Source organism: Heliangelus exortis, chromosome 1, assembly GCF_036169615.1.
Source record: "Heliangelus exortis chromosome 1, bHelExo1.hap1, whole genome shotgun sequence".
Classification (NCBI taxonomy): Eukaryota; Metazoa; Chordata; class Aves; order Apodiformes; family Trochilidae; genus Heliangelus; species Heliangelus exortis.
This window is the reverse complement of record NC_092422.1, coordinates 196252846-196267395: the sequence shown is the minus strand read 5'-3', so window position 1 is coordinate 196267395 and position 14550 is coordinate 196252846. Positions and strand designations below refer to the sequence as shown.

Genomic DNA, 14550 nt, shown 5'->3' with positions numbered 1-14550 from the left:
AAAAAGAAAAAGAAAAAGAAAAAGAAAAAGAAAAAGAAAAAGAAAAAGAAAAAGAAAAAGAAAAAGAAAAAGAAAAAGAAAAAGAAAAAGAAAAGAAAAAGAAAAGAAAAAGGAAAAGGAAAAGAAAAAGAAAAAAAAAGAAAAAGAAAAAGGAAAAGAAAAAGAAAAAGAAAAAGAAAAAGAAAAAGAAAAAGAAAAAGAAAAAGAAAAAGAAAAAGAAAAAGAAAAAGAAAAAGAAAAAGAAAAAGAAAAAGAAAAAGAAAAAGAAAAAGAAAAAGAAAAAGAAAAAGAAAAAGAAGAAAAAGAAAAAGAAAAAGAAAAAGAAAAAGAAAAAGAAGAAAAAGAAAAAGAAAAAGATAAAGAAGAAGAAGAAAAAGAAGAAGAAGAAGAAGAAAAAGAAAAAGATAAAGAAAAAGAAAAAGATAAAGAAAAAGAAAAAGAAAAAGAAAAAGAAAAAGAAAAAGAAAAAGAAAAAGGAAAAGAAAAAGAAAAAGAAAAAGAAAAAGAAAAAGAAAAAGAAAAAGAAAAAGAAAAAGAAAATCTCCACCCATTAGGAGTCTGGATGTGGGCAGAAAAAGAGGTCCTAGAGGGGGACCCACACCTGACCTAGGGAGCTTTTCAGTAGGTTTGGGAATATTTTTTGAATTCCTGATTATTTGCTTGTGGAAAAAAATGCCCAAGAAATGGAAATATAGGGAAATGAGCAAGCTGAGATTGTGGATTCGTGTCTTTCTTTGGTGCCCAGGAGTCTTTAGGGAACCCTGCTGACATCTCAGGGGTGAGCAAAAGATGAAGGCTTGGAAGGAGAACACTTTTAGAACATAGAATAAGAAAATCTTGCCTGTGTCCCTTCAGGCCCAATCCTAGGGAAATAGGAAACGATCCGGAAGAGGAAATCCTTCACTTTATTGAAATTGCTTTGGCCAATACTTGAGGACTCATCCACCAGGAAGCCAATGTCTGCTTTGAACTTGCCACAGACTGCAGAGAGAAAAAAAAAAAGAATCTCCATAAGCTGGGGGGTCCTAAAGTAGAAACATTTTTCTTTATGTTAAGACCAACAAATCCAACCCGAGCACAAATATCTCCAAATATGACCCAAAGCAGTGGTGGGTGATGAGGCAGCTGGAGGAGTGCTGAGACTTTCACTCCATTTTATGGGGTTTGTGTCTTCCCTTTCCCTGACTTTGTTTTCCAATCCCTGAGGGGGCTCCAGGAAAACTGAGGGGGGGAGGGAGCACTTCTGACAGAGGTCTGGAGGGATGGGATGAGGGGAAATGGTTTTAAACTGGAAAAGGGCAGATTTAGGTTAGACCTGAGGAAGAAACTCTTCACTACGAGGGTGTTGAGACACTGGAACAAGTTGCCCAGATAAATTCTGGATTTCCCATCCCTGGAGGTGTCCCAGGTCAGGTTGGATGGGGCTTGGAGCAACCTGGGTTGGTGGGAGGTGTTCCCATGGCAGGGGGCTTGGATCTGGATGATTTTTAAGTTCCCTTCCAACCCAAACCATCCTATGACTCTGTGATGATTCTGTGGCATCCTCCACTCTCATTACTCAATGAATAAAGATGAGTCTGAGCTCCTGAGATTAGGGAAGCCCATGGTCCCTGATGGTTTTAGAATCATAGAATCATAGAATAGGCTGGGTTGGAAGGGACCTCAGAGATCATCAAGTCCAACCCTTGAACAACTACCGCCACAGTCACCAGACCATGGCACTGAGTGCCATATCGAGTCGCTTCTTAAATGTCTCCAGGGACGAAGAGTCCACCACCTCCCCAGGCAGCCCGTTCCAATGTCTGATCACCCTTTCCGTAAAAAAATTCTTTCTAATGTCCAATCTGAACTTCCCCTGGCACAATTTAAGACCATGCCCTCTTGTCTTACTGAGGGCTGCCTGGGAAAAGAGCCCAACCCCCCCCTGGCTCCAACCTCCTTTCAGGGAGTTGGAGAGAGTGATGAGGTCTCCCCTGAGCCTCCTCTTCTCCAGCCTCAACACCCCCAGCTCCCTCAGCCTCTCCTCACAGGATCTGTGCTGGATCCCTTCCCCAGCCCAGTTGCCTCCTTTGGACCTGCTCCAGCACCTCAATCTCCTTCCTGAGCTGAGGGGCCCAGAACTGGACACAGGACTCAAGCTGTGGCCTCCCCAGAGCTGAGCACAGGGGCAGAATCCCTTCCCTGGACCTGCTGGCCACGCTGTTCCTGAGCCAGCCCAGGATGCCATTGGCCTTCTTGGCCACCTGGGCACACTGCTGGCTCCTCTTCAGCTTCCTGGCAATCCAGACTCCCAGCTCCCTTTCTGCCACTCTGTGCCCAGCCTGGAGCTCCCCATGGGGTTGTTGTGGCCAAAGTGCAGGACCTGGCACTTGGAATGTTGAACCTCATCCCCTTGGGATCAGCCCAACTCTCCAGTCTGTCCAGGTCCCTCTGCATGATGATTCTATGGCATCCTCCACTCTCATTACTCAATGAATAAAGATGAGTTTGGGCTCCTGAGATTAGGGAAGCCCATGGTCCCTGATGGTTTTAGCCTTTCTCATCACCAAATCCCACATGGACACACACTCACTTGGCCCAGGGGGAGTTGTCAGCAGTGTAGAGGCCACAGAGGTTGAAACTGGGGTCTCTGAGGTTGGTGGCAGCTTTGTGGTGGTGGCCAGTGGCAGAGGAGTGGTCCCCACCTTGCTGGGAGACAGGGATGAGGATCCCATTGTATCCAAACCTGCAGAAGTCACTGGGGCAATGGGCAGAGGTGAATCTCTGAGAGGTCCCCCTGGCAGAAGCAAAATAAAATTGGTGTTGGTTAAACCTCTTCTAGATGTGATGCCTCTACCTAGCAAAGGGTGGAGGAGACAAGAAATCAGCTTCAGGAGCTGGAAAAAGTGGAAGAAAAGGCTCCAACCTTCATACCTGTTTGGCCAAGGAGTGTTGTCTCTGGTCCTTCCAGAGCTCCAAAAATTGGTTTTATAGAAAACAAATACTTGGCTTTGGTGCTCAGTCCTCTCACTTGGTGGGATCTGGAAGCTGCTGGTAACAGTTCCTGGGAAAGATCAGAAGCTGTGAAAAAAAGGGAAGAAAAATGCATTGACCAGGAGCCAGGGACACTAAAAATAATTCCCACGTCTAAAGAAACTCATCCTAAAATCAGTCATAGGGTTGTTTTGGGTGGAAAAGACCTCTAAGATCATCAAGTCCAACCATTAACTCAGCACTGCCCAAGGCCACCCCCACCCCATGTCCCTCATCCCCACATCTCCAGGGCTCTGAAACCCCTCCAGGGATGATGGGGACTCCAGCCCTGCCCTGGGCAGCCTGGGCCAGGCCCTGACAACCCTTTCCAGGGAGAAATTGTTCCCAAGCTCCAATCTAAATTCTTCTTGTATCACTGTTGGTTACTTGTGAGAAGAGCCCAACCCCCCCCTGGCTTCAACCTCCTCTCAGGGGGTTGTAGAGAGCCAGAAGGTTTTCCCTCAGCATCCTTTGCTCCAGGATCAACACCCCCAGGTCCCTCAGCTCCTCCTCAGCAGATTTGTGCTCCAGACCCCTCACCAGCTTCTCTGGAGATGCTCCAGTGCTCACCAGTGCTGGAGATAAATGATGGGAAGTGGCTTAGTGAGCACTTCCACCAGCTCCCTCCATCCCCTTGGGTGGATCCCAAAAATTTGTGGGGGTCTAAGTGGAGCAGCAGGTCAGTGGCCATTTCTCCTTGAACTATCATAGGATCCCAGACTGATTTGGGGTCGAAAGGACCTCAAAGCTCATCCAGTTCCAACCCTCCTGCCATGGGCAGGGACACCTCCCACCAGCCCAGGGTGCTCCAAGCTCCATCCAACCTGGAATTCAACACTCATGGGGACTTCATCCTGCTCTTCTTCCATGTTTTCCAACTCAGGGGCCTGGGAACTGGAGAACACTTGATCTTACCTCTAAAGTCTGAGGCAACAAAGGTATTAAGTACCTCAGACTTTTCCTTATCCTTAGTCACTGTTCCCTCTTGTGCCCAGCCAAGGGTGGAAATTCTCTCTCTCTAAATCTCCTATGGATTTATAGATTTATCTTTTACAGGAGCAGCCAGAATAAGTTCTAGTTGGGCTTCAGCCCTTCTAATTTTCTCCCTTGTGACATCCTTGGAGTCTTCAAGAGTGGCTGCTTCTTCTTCCAAAAGCCATAAACCCTCTTTTTTTATCCTGAGTTCCATCCAAAGCTCTCTGTTCAGCCTGGTACATGGGGAGGGAAGACTCTGATGGTGGGAAGTACCTGGATCTTACCCAGGGAGGGATGCTCAGCACATGAAAGCACATTCAGGATGGAATCTGCAACCTTTGGAGAAGGAAGATGGTCTTTGTTGGGGATAATTTTCCACAAAGAATGATGCTTTGCAAGAGGCTGTGAGGCTCAAGGTGCCAGTGCAAGATTCAGTGAGCTTCTGGTGATTAAGTGGGGAAGAAAACCTTGATTTTGTGCTCTAAAACAGTCAAGAAAAAGCAGAAAAAAGAGAGAGGAGGGCAACATCCAGCTGAACTTTTCCTTCCTGTAGAATGGAGGAGGATGAAGCCCCATTGGCATCCATGGGTTTGGCTTTCTGCAAGGAGGAGCCCATTAAAAGAGCTTAAAAGGAGGGCAAAAAAAATGGGGAACGAATGAGCACTCATTAAAAAAAAAATCAGGTTGCAGAGAAGAAAATTAATCAAAGCACTAGAGACAAAAGAGGGAGGGAAAAAAAAAAAAAAGACAAAATTCTTAATTGCTTTTATGCACTGATGCTGGCAGCTTGGATAATTAAAGAGGAGAACTTGGAATTGCTGACTTAGGAGCATAAATTTGATCTCGTTGGTACTCTGGAGGCAAAATTTGTGGGACTGGGAAGTTCAGTCAACAGCTACAAACCCAGTTCAGAGAGAACTGATCAGGTGAGGGCACAGGGGGACTTTCAGACATGGCATTATCCAGTTCTGAGCCCCTGACAACTCTGAACCCAATGATTTTTGAATACTTAAGGACTGATGTTTGAGTCACCCCAGAGAACTGAATTTTCAGTGCCCTGATCACCTGTCTGTAATATGGAAACCAAAAAAACTGATGCTCCCACAGGAGGCTTCATCCTGAGTGACCTTTGCTGTGAAGTCTTAAGCTGCCAATGCCAAAAAATGCCCTTGGAATTAGGAAAAAAGGAAAAATCAGAGCTAACAACTTGGTAACTCCAAGAGCCCTGCAGGGAGTGCAGGGGAATGGTGTCAGGTCAGGTTTTTTTTCTTGACCTGGGAAGATGAACTCATGCCTGGCAAAAAAAAAAAAAAAAAAAAAAAAAAAAAAAAAAAAAAAAAAATAGTGGCTAAAGTAATGCTGAAAGTTTCTCTATTCAAAGAGGTTTTAAGCCTTTCCAGGAAAAAAATAAATAAATATAGAGTTGGTGCTTTAAAAGGGCCAACCTTGTAAGGCCACACCAGTTGGGAAAAAGATGCTAGAAATGGTCAGCAATGATTAAGAAAATTTTAGAAGCCATTTACACCATAGCAAAGCTTTTCAAGAGGTCAGGGGGGCAGATTTAAGAGGAAAATAAACCAGATTAGAAGTTCAGATTCAAGGCCAGGTTGGATGGGGCTTGGAGCAACCTGGTCAAGAGGGAGGTGTCCCTGCCCATGGCATTGGGCTTGGAACTGGATGAGCCTTAAGGGCCCTTCCAACCCAAACCATCCCATGATTCTATGATTCTATGAAGAATTAAGGTTGCATGGATGAAAAAAAAATCCTACAACTACCCCTGATGGACAGAAAGTGCCTCTTAGAGGAAGAGACTCTGCCAATGCCAACCAGCAGGTTTTCTTCTAAGCAGTTTTCACATTTTCTTTTATTTTCCCTAAAAATTTTGAAGTGGCCAAATGGGTCACCTTTTGAGGTTCCTCAGAGGGCCACCTGCTATTTTTTCCCCTTTTTTTTCACCCAAGTGGAGAAGCTGAGGTGAAGGGACATGATGTAGAGAAGCTCCCAGGGATGACTCTTGAGTCTGGATGGGTCCAGGAGGAACAGTGTTGGTGCCACCAATGGTACCATTTACCCCAGCTCAAACTGGGCAGCATTTGGAGACACAAATCCTGGCACCTGAAGGAAACATCAGCCACCTGAAGATGATTGTGGAAAGCAAATTTCCCCTTTGACATCTGCCACTTGCATCTTCTGCAGCATCCAGAGGCTTCAAGACCAGGACTGGTTCCGAGAGACCACGGGGCAAGCCAGACATGTCCATGATCCATCCTCAAATCCCCTTGGGAAGTTCAATGAGGAAGAGGCTAAATTACAACCCATCCTTCCTCCTCCCACTCTAAAAACATTACCTGAGGATAAATTCCATCTCAGTAGGTAGGTGGATGCTCCAGGAACTGCTGCCCAGGTCAACAAAATGCTGGTGTCTGCAGCCTCCTGCACTTTAAACTCAGTCACTTTGGGTAAAGGCCCTGTTAGAGAAGAAAAAAAACACAGTTTTGGGTAGGTAGAGGCTACCCCTGAGAGTCTGTCTGAGTTGGAAGGAAGCTGATTGTAGAATCCTGGAATGGTTTGGGTTGGAAGGGACCTCAAAGCTCATCCAGTGCCAACCCCCTGCATGGGCAGGGACACCTCCCACCAGCCCAGGGGGCTCCAAGCCCCATCCAACCTGACCTGAGACACTGCCAGGGATGGGGCAGCCACAGCAATCCTGGGAAATTTATCCCCAGGATAATCTGTGTCAGGGCTGTGCTTGGGTCACTTTTCTGTCATCTGGGTCCTTTCAGCCCTGTCCCCTTCTGCAGGGTCAGAACCCCCCAAGTGGCTCAGTTAAATCAGCTGATGGAAGGACTGAAGTTCTCCCATCTTTGGGCATCCTGATGGACACTGGATGCAAGGAGATCCAAATGCCCCTGGGTTGTGCAGCTCTGAAACACTCCCTGGAACAGCACTTGGGGCTTTTATATCTCAGCTGGAGATAGACCCCAAAACCATATTTTCATAGAATCACAGAATGGTTTGGGTTGGAAGGGACCTCAAAGCTCATCCAGTCCCAACCCCCTGCATGGGCAGGGACACCTCCCACCAGCCCAGGTTGCTCCAAGCCCCATCCAACCTGACCTGAGACACTGCCAGGGATGGGGCATTCATCTGGACAACTTCTTCCAGGGTCTCACCACCTCCACAGAAAATAATTTCTTCCTCATGTCCAACCTCAATCTCCCCTCTTCAAGTTTTAACCCATTGCCCCTTGTCCTCTCACTCCTGTTCTTCTAAGAAGTCCCTCTCCTGATTTTTTGTAGGACCCCTCTGGGTACTGGAGGGAAAGCTGACCAAGGAATGGCTTGTTTGGAAGTAACATTTAAAAGTTATTTAACCCAACCCCCCTGCAGCTATCCAACCCAACCCCTAATCCAACCCTTCATCTCCAAGTAGATCAGGTTGCTCAGAGAGCCCCATCCAAAATGACCTGGAGTGTTTTCAGGGATGAGGCATCTACCACCTCTCTGGGTAACCTCTTCACCATCCTCAGGGTAAAAAAAAAAATAATTCTTCCTTATATTTAATCTACATCTCCCCTCTTTCAGTTTGAAATCATCACAACCAAGAGGTTTGTCCCCATCCTTCACTATGAAGAAGAAATTCTTCACCATGAGGGTGGTGAGAGCCTGGAACAGGTTGTCCAAGGAAGTTGTGGCTGCCCCATCCCTGGAAGTGTTGAATTCCAGGTTGGATGGGGCTTGGAGCACCCTGGGCTGGTGGGAAGTGTTATGATTTCCCAATGAATCCATGGAGAGGAGCCCTGTGCTGTTGTCTCATCCCCATCTCTTACCACCTGCACCCTGGTGATAGGACACAGGGACATGAAAAGGGGTCCAGGAGAGGAGAGATCACCCAGATCCATCTTCAGACCCCACGGGGAACTGGGATTCGGGTGAAATAATGTGAAAAAGACACCACAAGGACCTGAGGCCCCATGTTTGAAGAGGCAAAGCCACCACAAACCAAGGAATGGCAAACCTCAGAGTGAGTTGTCCCTGAGTGGTGCCTGCAGAGAGGTTTCCACCTTCATAAGATGGATGTGGAGAAGCCTGGGGACCACGTTCCCTACCTCTGCCCAACCTCTTGGAGATGCCAGAAGGACACATCCACTCCTTCCCATGGGAACTCCTGGTGGTTTGATGCTCCCAGGCATGAGAGCTGCTCGTGGGGCTCCAGCCATGAACGTGGGATGCAGAAGACCAGGAATGCAGCCTTTTCACCCCAAAACAAAGAGGCTTGGGTTGACCCACCAGGACCTACCTGTGCGTTGAGTCAGGGTCACCTCTGGGCCCTCAGCCTGGCTGAAGACAGCCCCAATGCTGACCTTGTAGAGGGTGTTGGGCAGCAAGTGCTCAATGTGGTGAGACAACACCTTACTGCCCAGGTATTGAGTCTTGGCAACCTGTTTTTCTGTAAAAAAACAAACAAAAAAAAAGGGATATTTCAGAGCCTGGAGGTGACCAGTGAGGCTGGTGGCATCTCCAAAAGAAAAAGCCCTTCCCTGCTCTGTTATTCTCTCAGAGCTTTGAGGATTTTCTTCCGAAAAGCAGGAAAATGAGAAGTTATGACCCATGGGTGAAGGCTGAGGACCACGCTTCTCAACAAGGAGATCCCTTCCCTAGCCCAGGTTGGGGATCAGGATTTTGGGAAGGTGCCTCCCAGGCTTCAGACAGGGGTCTGTGCCAGGAAGAAGCCCTTGCACCCTTTTCTCTGCTCACCTTTTCCACTCCCCACGGGGCTCCAGGTGACTTTGAACCTGGTGGCAGCAGCCATGGGACTCCATGCCAGGGACAGGCTGGTGGAGGTGGAGGATGTCACCTGGAAATTGGAGACGTAGCCAAGAGGAGCTGCAAGGTGAGGACAGCATTAGACAGGGCCCTGGCTACTGACCACCAGGGCTTCCTCCTTGTCAGCATCACCAAAATGATGTAAAAACAAAAAAAAATAGGAAAAAAAAAAAGTAAAGTTAGGGAAAAAATAGGAATAGGAAAAAAAGTTGAGTTTTAAAAAAATAAAGCTATTTCTGCTCATCCTCAGTGTCTGATTGTCCTCAGCTTGGGAGAAAATGGTTTGCTTGAGGTCAGGGCTCCAGGTGTCCATTTTACCTCCCTTCTATTCTTTAGATCCAGGTGGGAGCATCCCTGGAAGCCCAGGACAGGCAGTACAAAGATCCAAGGAGTCAGGAGATGCAGATCCCAGTGCTCCCACCCTGTCTGCATGGTGAAACCTCTACACAGAGCTAAACATGGGTGCTGAACATGAATTTTTGCTCTGCTTCACTATCCCCAGAATCCCAGGGCTGACACTCACCTCCTGCCACTTTTAAACCTTTTTGGTCCTCTCCAGATCTCACCTCTGATCTGAGATGCTCCAGGATGCTACAAGTTGGCCATGGACAAGTTCTGGCCATCAACTGGACCCCCTATTCCTTATTTCAGATGGAAACTTTGGATCTGCTGCCTCTTGTCCAAGCAACCTCATCTTCCAACACATCCCTTTGGGATTCCTCCTGCTCTGGGGCAGGGAACACCCCTGGTCAGCAGGCAGGAAGGACCACAGTGAGGTTTTCCTCTCCTTTTATCTCCCTCTGCTTCCCTACAGCAACATTTACCCAGGTCTACATCTTTTTCCCCAAATGAACTCTTTGAGAACCTTGAAGGCCTTGGACCACCAGATTTTGGGATGCCTGGAGGCTCAGGGAGCAGCTCATAACTGAAGGATTGGATAGGAAAAGAAAATTCTTCACTGAAAGGGTTTTCTGGAACTGGCTGCCCAGGGAAGTGGTGGAAATCATCATCCCTGGAGGGGTTTTCAAAGCCAGGGAGATGTGGTTCTGGGGGACATAGTTTAGGGCTGGCTTTGGCCTTGGGTTGATGGTTGAACTTGATGATCTTAAAGGCCTTTTAGAACCAAACAACAAAAAAAAAGATTCTATGAAGCTCTGTCCAAGCCCCCAGCATGAGAAAGGATCCAGTGCACAGCACATTGACCCCAATTTGCACCTGAAGAGCCCCAGGCAGAAAACAACAAAAAAAAAAAAAATAATCAGGAGAAAGGACCATCCCCAGGGTGCCCTCAACAGGAGGTGATGGGAGTGGGGAGTGCAGAAGGCACAGGGTGAGGGTGTTGTAGGGATTGTCCTGGTTTGGGCCAGGAGAAAGGGGATTTTCTGTCTTGTGCTTTTGCTTTCAGCTCAGTCTCTTGTCAGGAGCTGCACTTGCTGAAATTCACAGCAAGTTTCTCAGGCAGTGGCTGCTGCTGGGACTGAGCCCACTCCATGGTTATAGTTACTGCTGGAGAATGGGCTGCAGAGCCAAGGACACTGCTCAGCTCTGAGGAACATTTTGCCCTCCAAAAGGAGAAAAGGAGTCAAGAGGTCCCACCTGAAACCCTCCTGTGGGGAGGAACAGACAAGAGAAATGACCAGAATTGACCAAACAGAGGATTCCATCCCATCCACCTCATCCTCAGGAGAAATTGGAGGGATCCCCAGGCTCAAAGCCCTTCCTGCTTCCCCTTCTTCCCCTCTCCCTCTTTGCTTCAGCATCCTGGGAGGATTCCATCCCTTCCTCTGCCTCTGCTCCTGATCCATCCCAGCCTGAATCTGTGTGTTCCTGCCTCCAGCTCCCAACTGCTCCTGAGCCCAGGATTCCAGCCTGGACTTTCCCAGGGCTGCCCTGCAGCCTCAGTGGGGATGGGAGAGTTCTTGGGGGAAAGGGGAGAGGAACCTGGGATCAATTTTCCTGTAGATTTGTAGAGATTTAGTCATTTTTCCTATTTCTCATTCCTGTTCCATTCAAGCTGTGTAGTTTAGTTCCCAACCCATCAGTCTCTCTCCCTTATTCTCTCTCCTTTCTTTATCAGGGAGGGGAGGGGGATTAATAGACAGCATCAGTTATTTGGTTTAATTGCCAGGGCAGTGTTAAACCCTGAGAAGGGCTACACGAGGGTTGAACCAACCACACAAAGGGTTTTTTTGCCAACATCCTCTTGGTACTCACATGTCCTGGCTGAGGTGGTGATCCCTGGTCCTTCCCCTGAGCCAAAGAGGACATAGAGGGAAATCAGGTACTCAGTGTCAGGGGCCAGGTTGTGGAGCTGGTAGGAGGTGATGGATTTGTTGAGGGCCACCTGGTGAGGATGATCTTTGCCAAAGAATTCTTGGGAGGAGAGAAAAGAAAAAAGGAGAAAGGCTGAAGAGTTGGGAGAGCAGCTCTGCTCCATACTGGGAAGGACACCATGGTTTTTATCTCCAACCCAGCTGAAGGAAACCCATGGGCAAGAGGGAGTTTTTCTCTGGTTATTTATTTGGGAATTTGAATGACTAAAGGGTCCAAATCAGCTGAGAGGAACCAAAGGAACCAAACCAGCTCTCCCAAGAATCCACAGGGATGTGGACACATGCTCTGTCCCTCCCCAGCCTCTGTAGGCAGCTGCAAAGCTTGGGGACCTCTGGTTGGTGACCTCCTCCCACCCTTCCCTGAGGAGCAGGCAAGGTGGTGTAGGATTCTTTGCTCTATGTAGTTACCACAGGGACCTTCCTTGTCTGTGGATCAACTACAGGAATAATTCCTGGTTTCAGTTCATGCCCTGAAGTTGTAGGAGAGGCTGCCCAGAGCAGTCACTGAGCTGGATCTGCCCCTACATCCACCATCCCTGAGGTTTCCAGTGCTCTATCTCCCACGCTATGGAAGAAGAGATGGAGGTGATGATGGAGCAAAGCAGGATCAGGGAATGGTTTGAGTTGGAAGGAACCTTAAAGCTCCTTGGTTGGGGGGGACCTTAAAGATCATCTCATTCCAACCCCCTGCATGGGCAGGGACACCTCCCACCAGCCCAGGGGGCTCCAAGCCCCATCCAACCTGACCTGAGACACTGCCAGGGATGGGGCAGCCACAGCAATCCTGGGAAATTTATCCCCAGGATAATCTGGGTCAGGGCTGTGCTTGGGTCACTTTTCTGTCATCTGGGTCCTTTCAGCCCTGTCCCCTTCTGCAGGGTCAGAACCCCCCAAGTGGCTCAGTTAAATCAGCTGATGGAAGGACTGAAGTTCTCCCATCTTTGGGCATCCTGATGGACACTGGATGCAAGGAGATCCAAATGCCCCTGGGTTGTGCAGCTCTGAAACACTCCCTGGAACAGCACTTGGGGCTTTTATATCTCACTTGGAGATAGACCCCAAAACCATATTTTCATAGAATCCTGGAATGGTTTGGGTTGGAAGGGACCTCAAAGCTCATCCAGTGCCAACCCCCTGCATGGGCAGGGACACCTCCCACCAGCCCAGGGGGCTCCAAGCCCCATCCAACCTGACCTGAGACACTGCCAGGGATGGGGCAGCCACAACTTCCTTGGACAACCTGGGCCAGGCTCTCCCCACCCTCACAATAAAAAATTTCTTTCTTATATCCAATCATAATTCAACTTCTGAGTTTGAAATCACCCACCAGGGACCTTACCTGGTGTGGGACCCCAAGCCACTCGGTACCCTGTGGCCCCACCGACTGCATCCCAGGAGACCAGAGCACTGTTGATGGATACCTCACTCACTTTGAGCATCTGGACACTGCTTGATGCCACTGCAAGAGAGAAGAGTTTCCCAGTTGACCAAAAGTCCTAACAACTCTTAAAAGCACCCCCAGAAACTCCAATAAACTCCAACTTCCTGCAGGGTGGGGACAAAAAATCATAGAATCATAGAATCATAGAATTAGCTGGGTTGGAAGGGACCTCAGAGATCATCAAGTCCAACCCTTGATCCACTCCCACTGCAGTTCCCAGCCCATGGCACTGAGTGCCACATCCAGGCTCTTTGGAAATATCTCCAGGGATGGAGAATCCACCACCTCACCGGGCAGTCCATTCCAATGGCTGATCACCCTCTCCGTAAAAAAATTCTTTCTGATATCCAGCCTAAATCTCCCCTGGCACAACTTAAGACTGTGTCCTCTTGTCTTGTTGAAAGTCGTCTGGGAAAAGAGCCCAACCCCCCCCTGGCTCCAACCTCCTTTCAGGGAGTTGGAGAGAGTGATGAGGTCTCCCCTGAGCCTCCTCTTCTCCAGCCTCAACACCCCCAGCTCCCTCAGCCTCTCCTCACAGGATCTGTGCTGGATCCCTTCCCCAGCCCAGTTGCCTCCTTTGGACCTGCTCCAGCACCTCAATCTCCTTCCTGAGCTGAGGGGCCCAGAACTGGACACAGGACTCAAGCTGTGGCCTCCCCAGAGCTGAGCACAGGGGCAGAATCCCTTCCCTGGACCTGCTGGCCACGCTCTTCCTGAGCCAGCCCAGGATGCCATTGGCCTTCTTGGCCACCTGGGCACACTGCTGCCTCCTCTTCAGCTTCCTGGCAATCCAGACTCCCAGCTCCCTTTCTGCCACTCTGTGCCCAGCCTGGAGCTCCCCATGGGGTTGTTGTGGCCAAAGTGCAGGACCCGGCACTTGGAATGTTGAACCTCATCCCGTTGGGATCAGCCCAACTCTCCAGTCTGTCCAGGTCCCTCTGCAGAGCCCTCCTGCCTTCTGGCTGGTCCACACTTCCTCCCAGCTTGGTGTCATCTGTGACACCAAATGACACCTGGCAGCACATCCTGACCCCCATCCATGTCTGCCTGGGTTTGGTTCCCACCTCTGCTGTGGGACACTCACCTGTTGTTGCTTTCCTGCTCACCACAGGACCCTCAACATCCCCAAAGGTGGGGTTGATGGTGACAGTGTACTCAGTGCCAGGCTGGAGCCCCTGGATCATGTAGTGCCTGGAGGTGCTGCTGAGGGTGACATCCTGGGTGCTGCCCTCTGGAAAGGGAAAGCAGAGAAGCATTGAGGTTGGAAAAGACCTTCAAGACCATCGAGTCCAACCCTGATCCAACTCCCACAACACCTGAACCATCTCCTGAAGCACCACATCTTGAACACCATCAGGGATGGTGACTCCACCACCTCCCTGGGCAGCCCATCCCAATCCTCACCACCTTTCAGTAAGGAAATTGTTCCTCCTGTCCAACCTGAACCTCCCCTGGTGCAACTTCACCCCATTTCTTCTCATCCCATCACTACTTACTTGGGAGAAGAGCCCAACCCCAGCCTCTCTCCAACCTCTCTTCAAGTGGTTGTAAGGAGAAATGTTGGAATGAAGTCTGGGTTCTCTTGGATCAGCCCTTGGGTCTCCTTGGGTCTTGTTTTTTTTTAGGAGAGCAGTGGGCAAGCATGCAAACAACCACTTGAGGTGGGATGGAATTTCCTTCTCCTGGCTCCCACATCTGCTGCAAGGTCCTGAAACTGCAGATGGCAGGAACAGACCTTCCTGCAACAAGGAACCCTCTGGGCTGAGGAGCAAATGTGTGTGCAGGTAGAAATAACCCACAGGCACTCAGAAAGACCTCACTGATCACCAGGAGATCAAAGCAGCTCAGGGCTTTGGAGGCCAAGAAAAAAAAAAAAACTCACAAAATGGTTTGGGTTAGAAGGGACCTCAAAGCTCATCCAGTTACAACCCCTGCATGGGCAGGGACACCTCCCACCAGCCCA

General features: G+C 49.0%; 1 protein-coding gene across 1 annotated transcript in view; it reads right to left on the bottom strand.

Moving 5' to 3' along the window:
* The window catches only part of LOC139791758 (collagen alpha-1(VII) chain-like), a 128618-nt gene that overhangs the window by 93268 nt on the left and 20800 nt on the right, over window positions 1–14550 (bottom strand). Inside the window, exons 11-19 of the mRNA XM_071734356.1 lie at window positions 13672–13818; window positions 12486–12605; window positions 11028–11186; window positions 8745–8873; window positions 8287–8436; window positions 6336–6455; window positions 2914–3060; window positions 2573–2776; window positions 842–981 (exon numbers count right to left, since the gene is read on the bottom strand). Coding sequence (XP_071590457.1) covers window positions 842–981; window positions 2573–2776; window positions 2914–3060; window positions 6336–6455; window positions 8287–8436; window positions 8745–8873; window positions 11028–11186; window positions 12486–12605; window positions 13672–13818 — 1316 coding nt within the window. The remainder of the gene's footprint in view (window positions 1–841; window positions 982–2572; window positions 2777–2913; window positions 3061–6335; window positions 6456–8286; window positions 8437–8744; window positions 8874–11027; window positions 11187–12485; window positions 12606–13671; window positions 13819–14550) is intronic.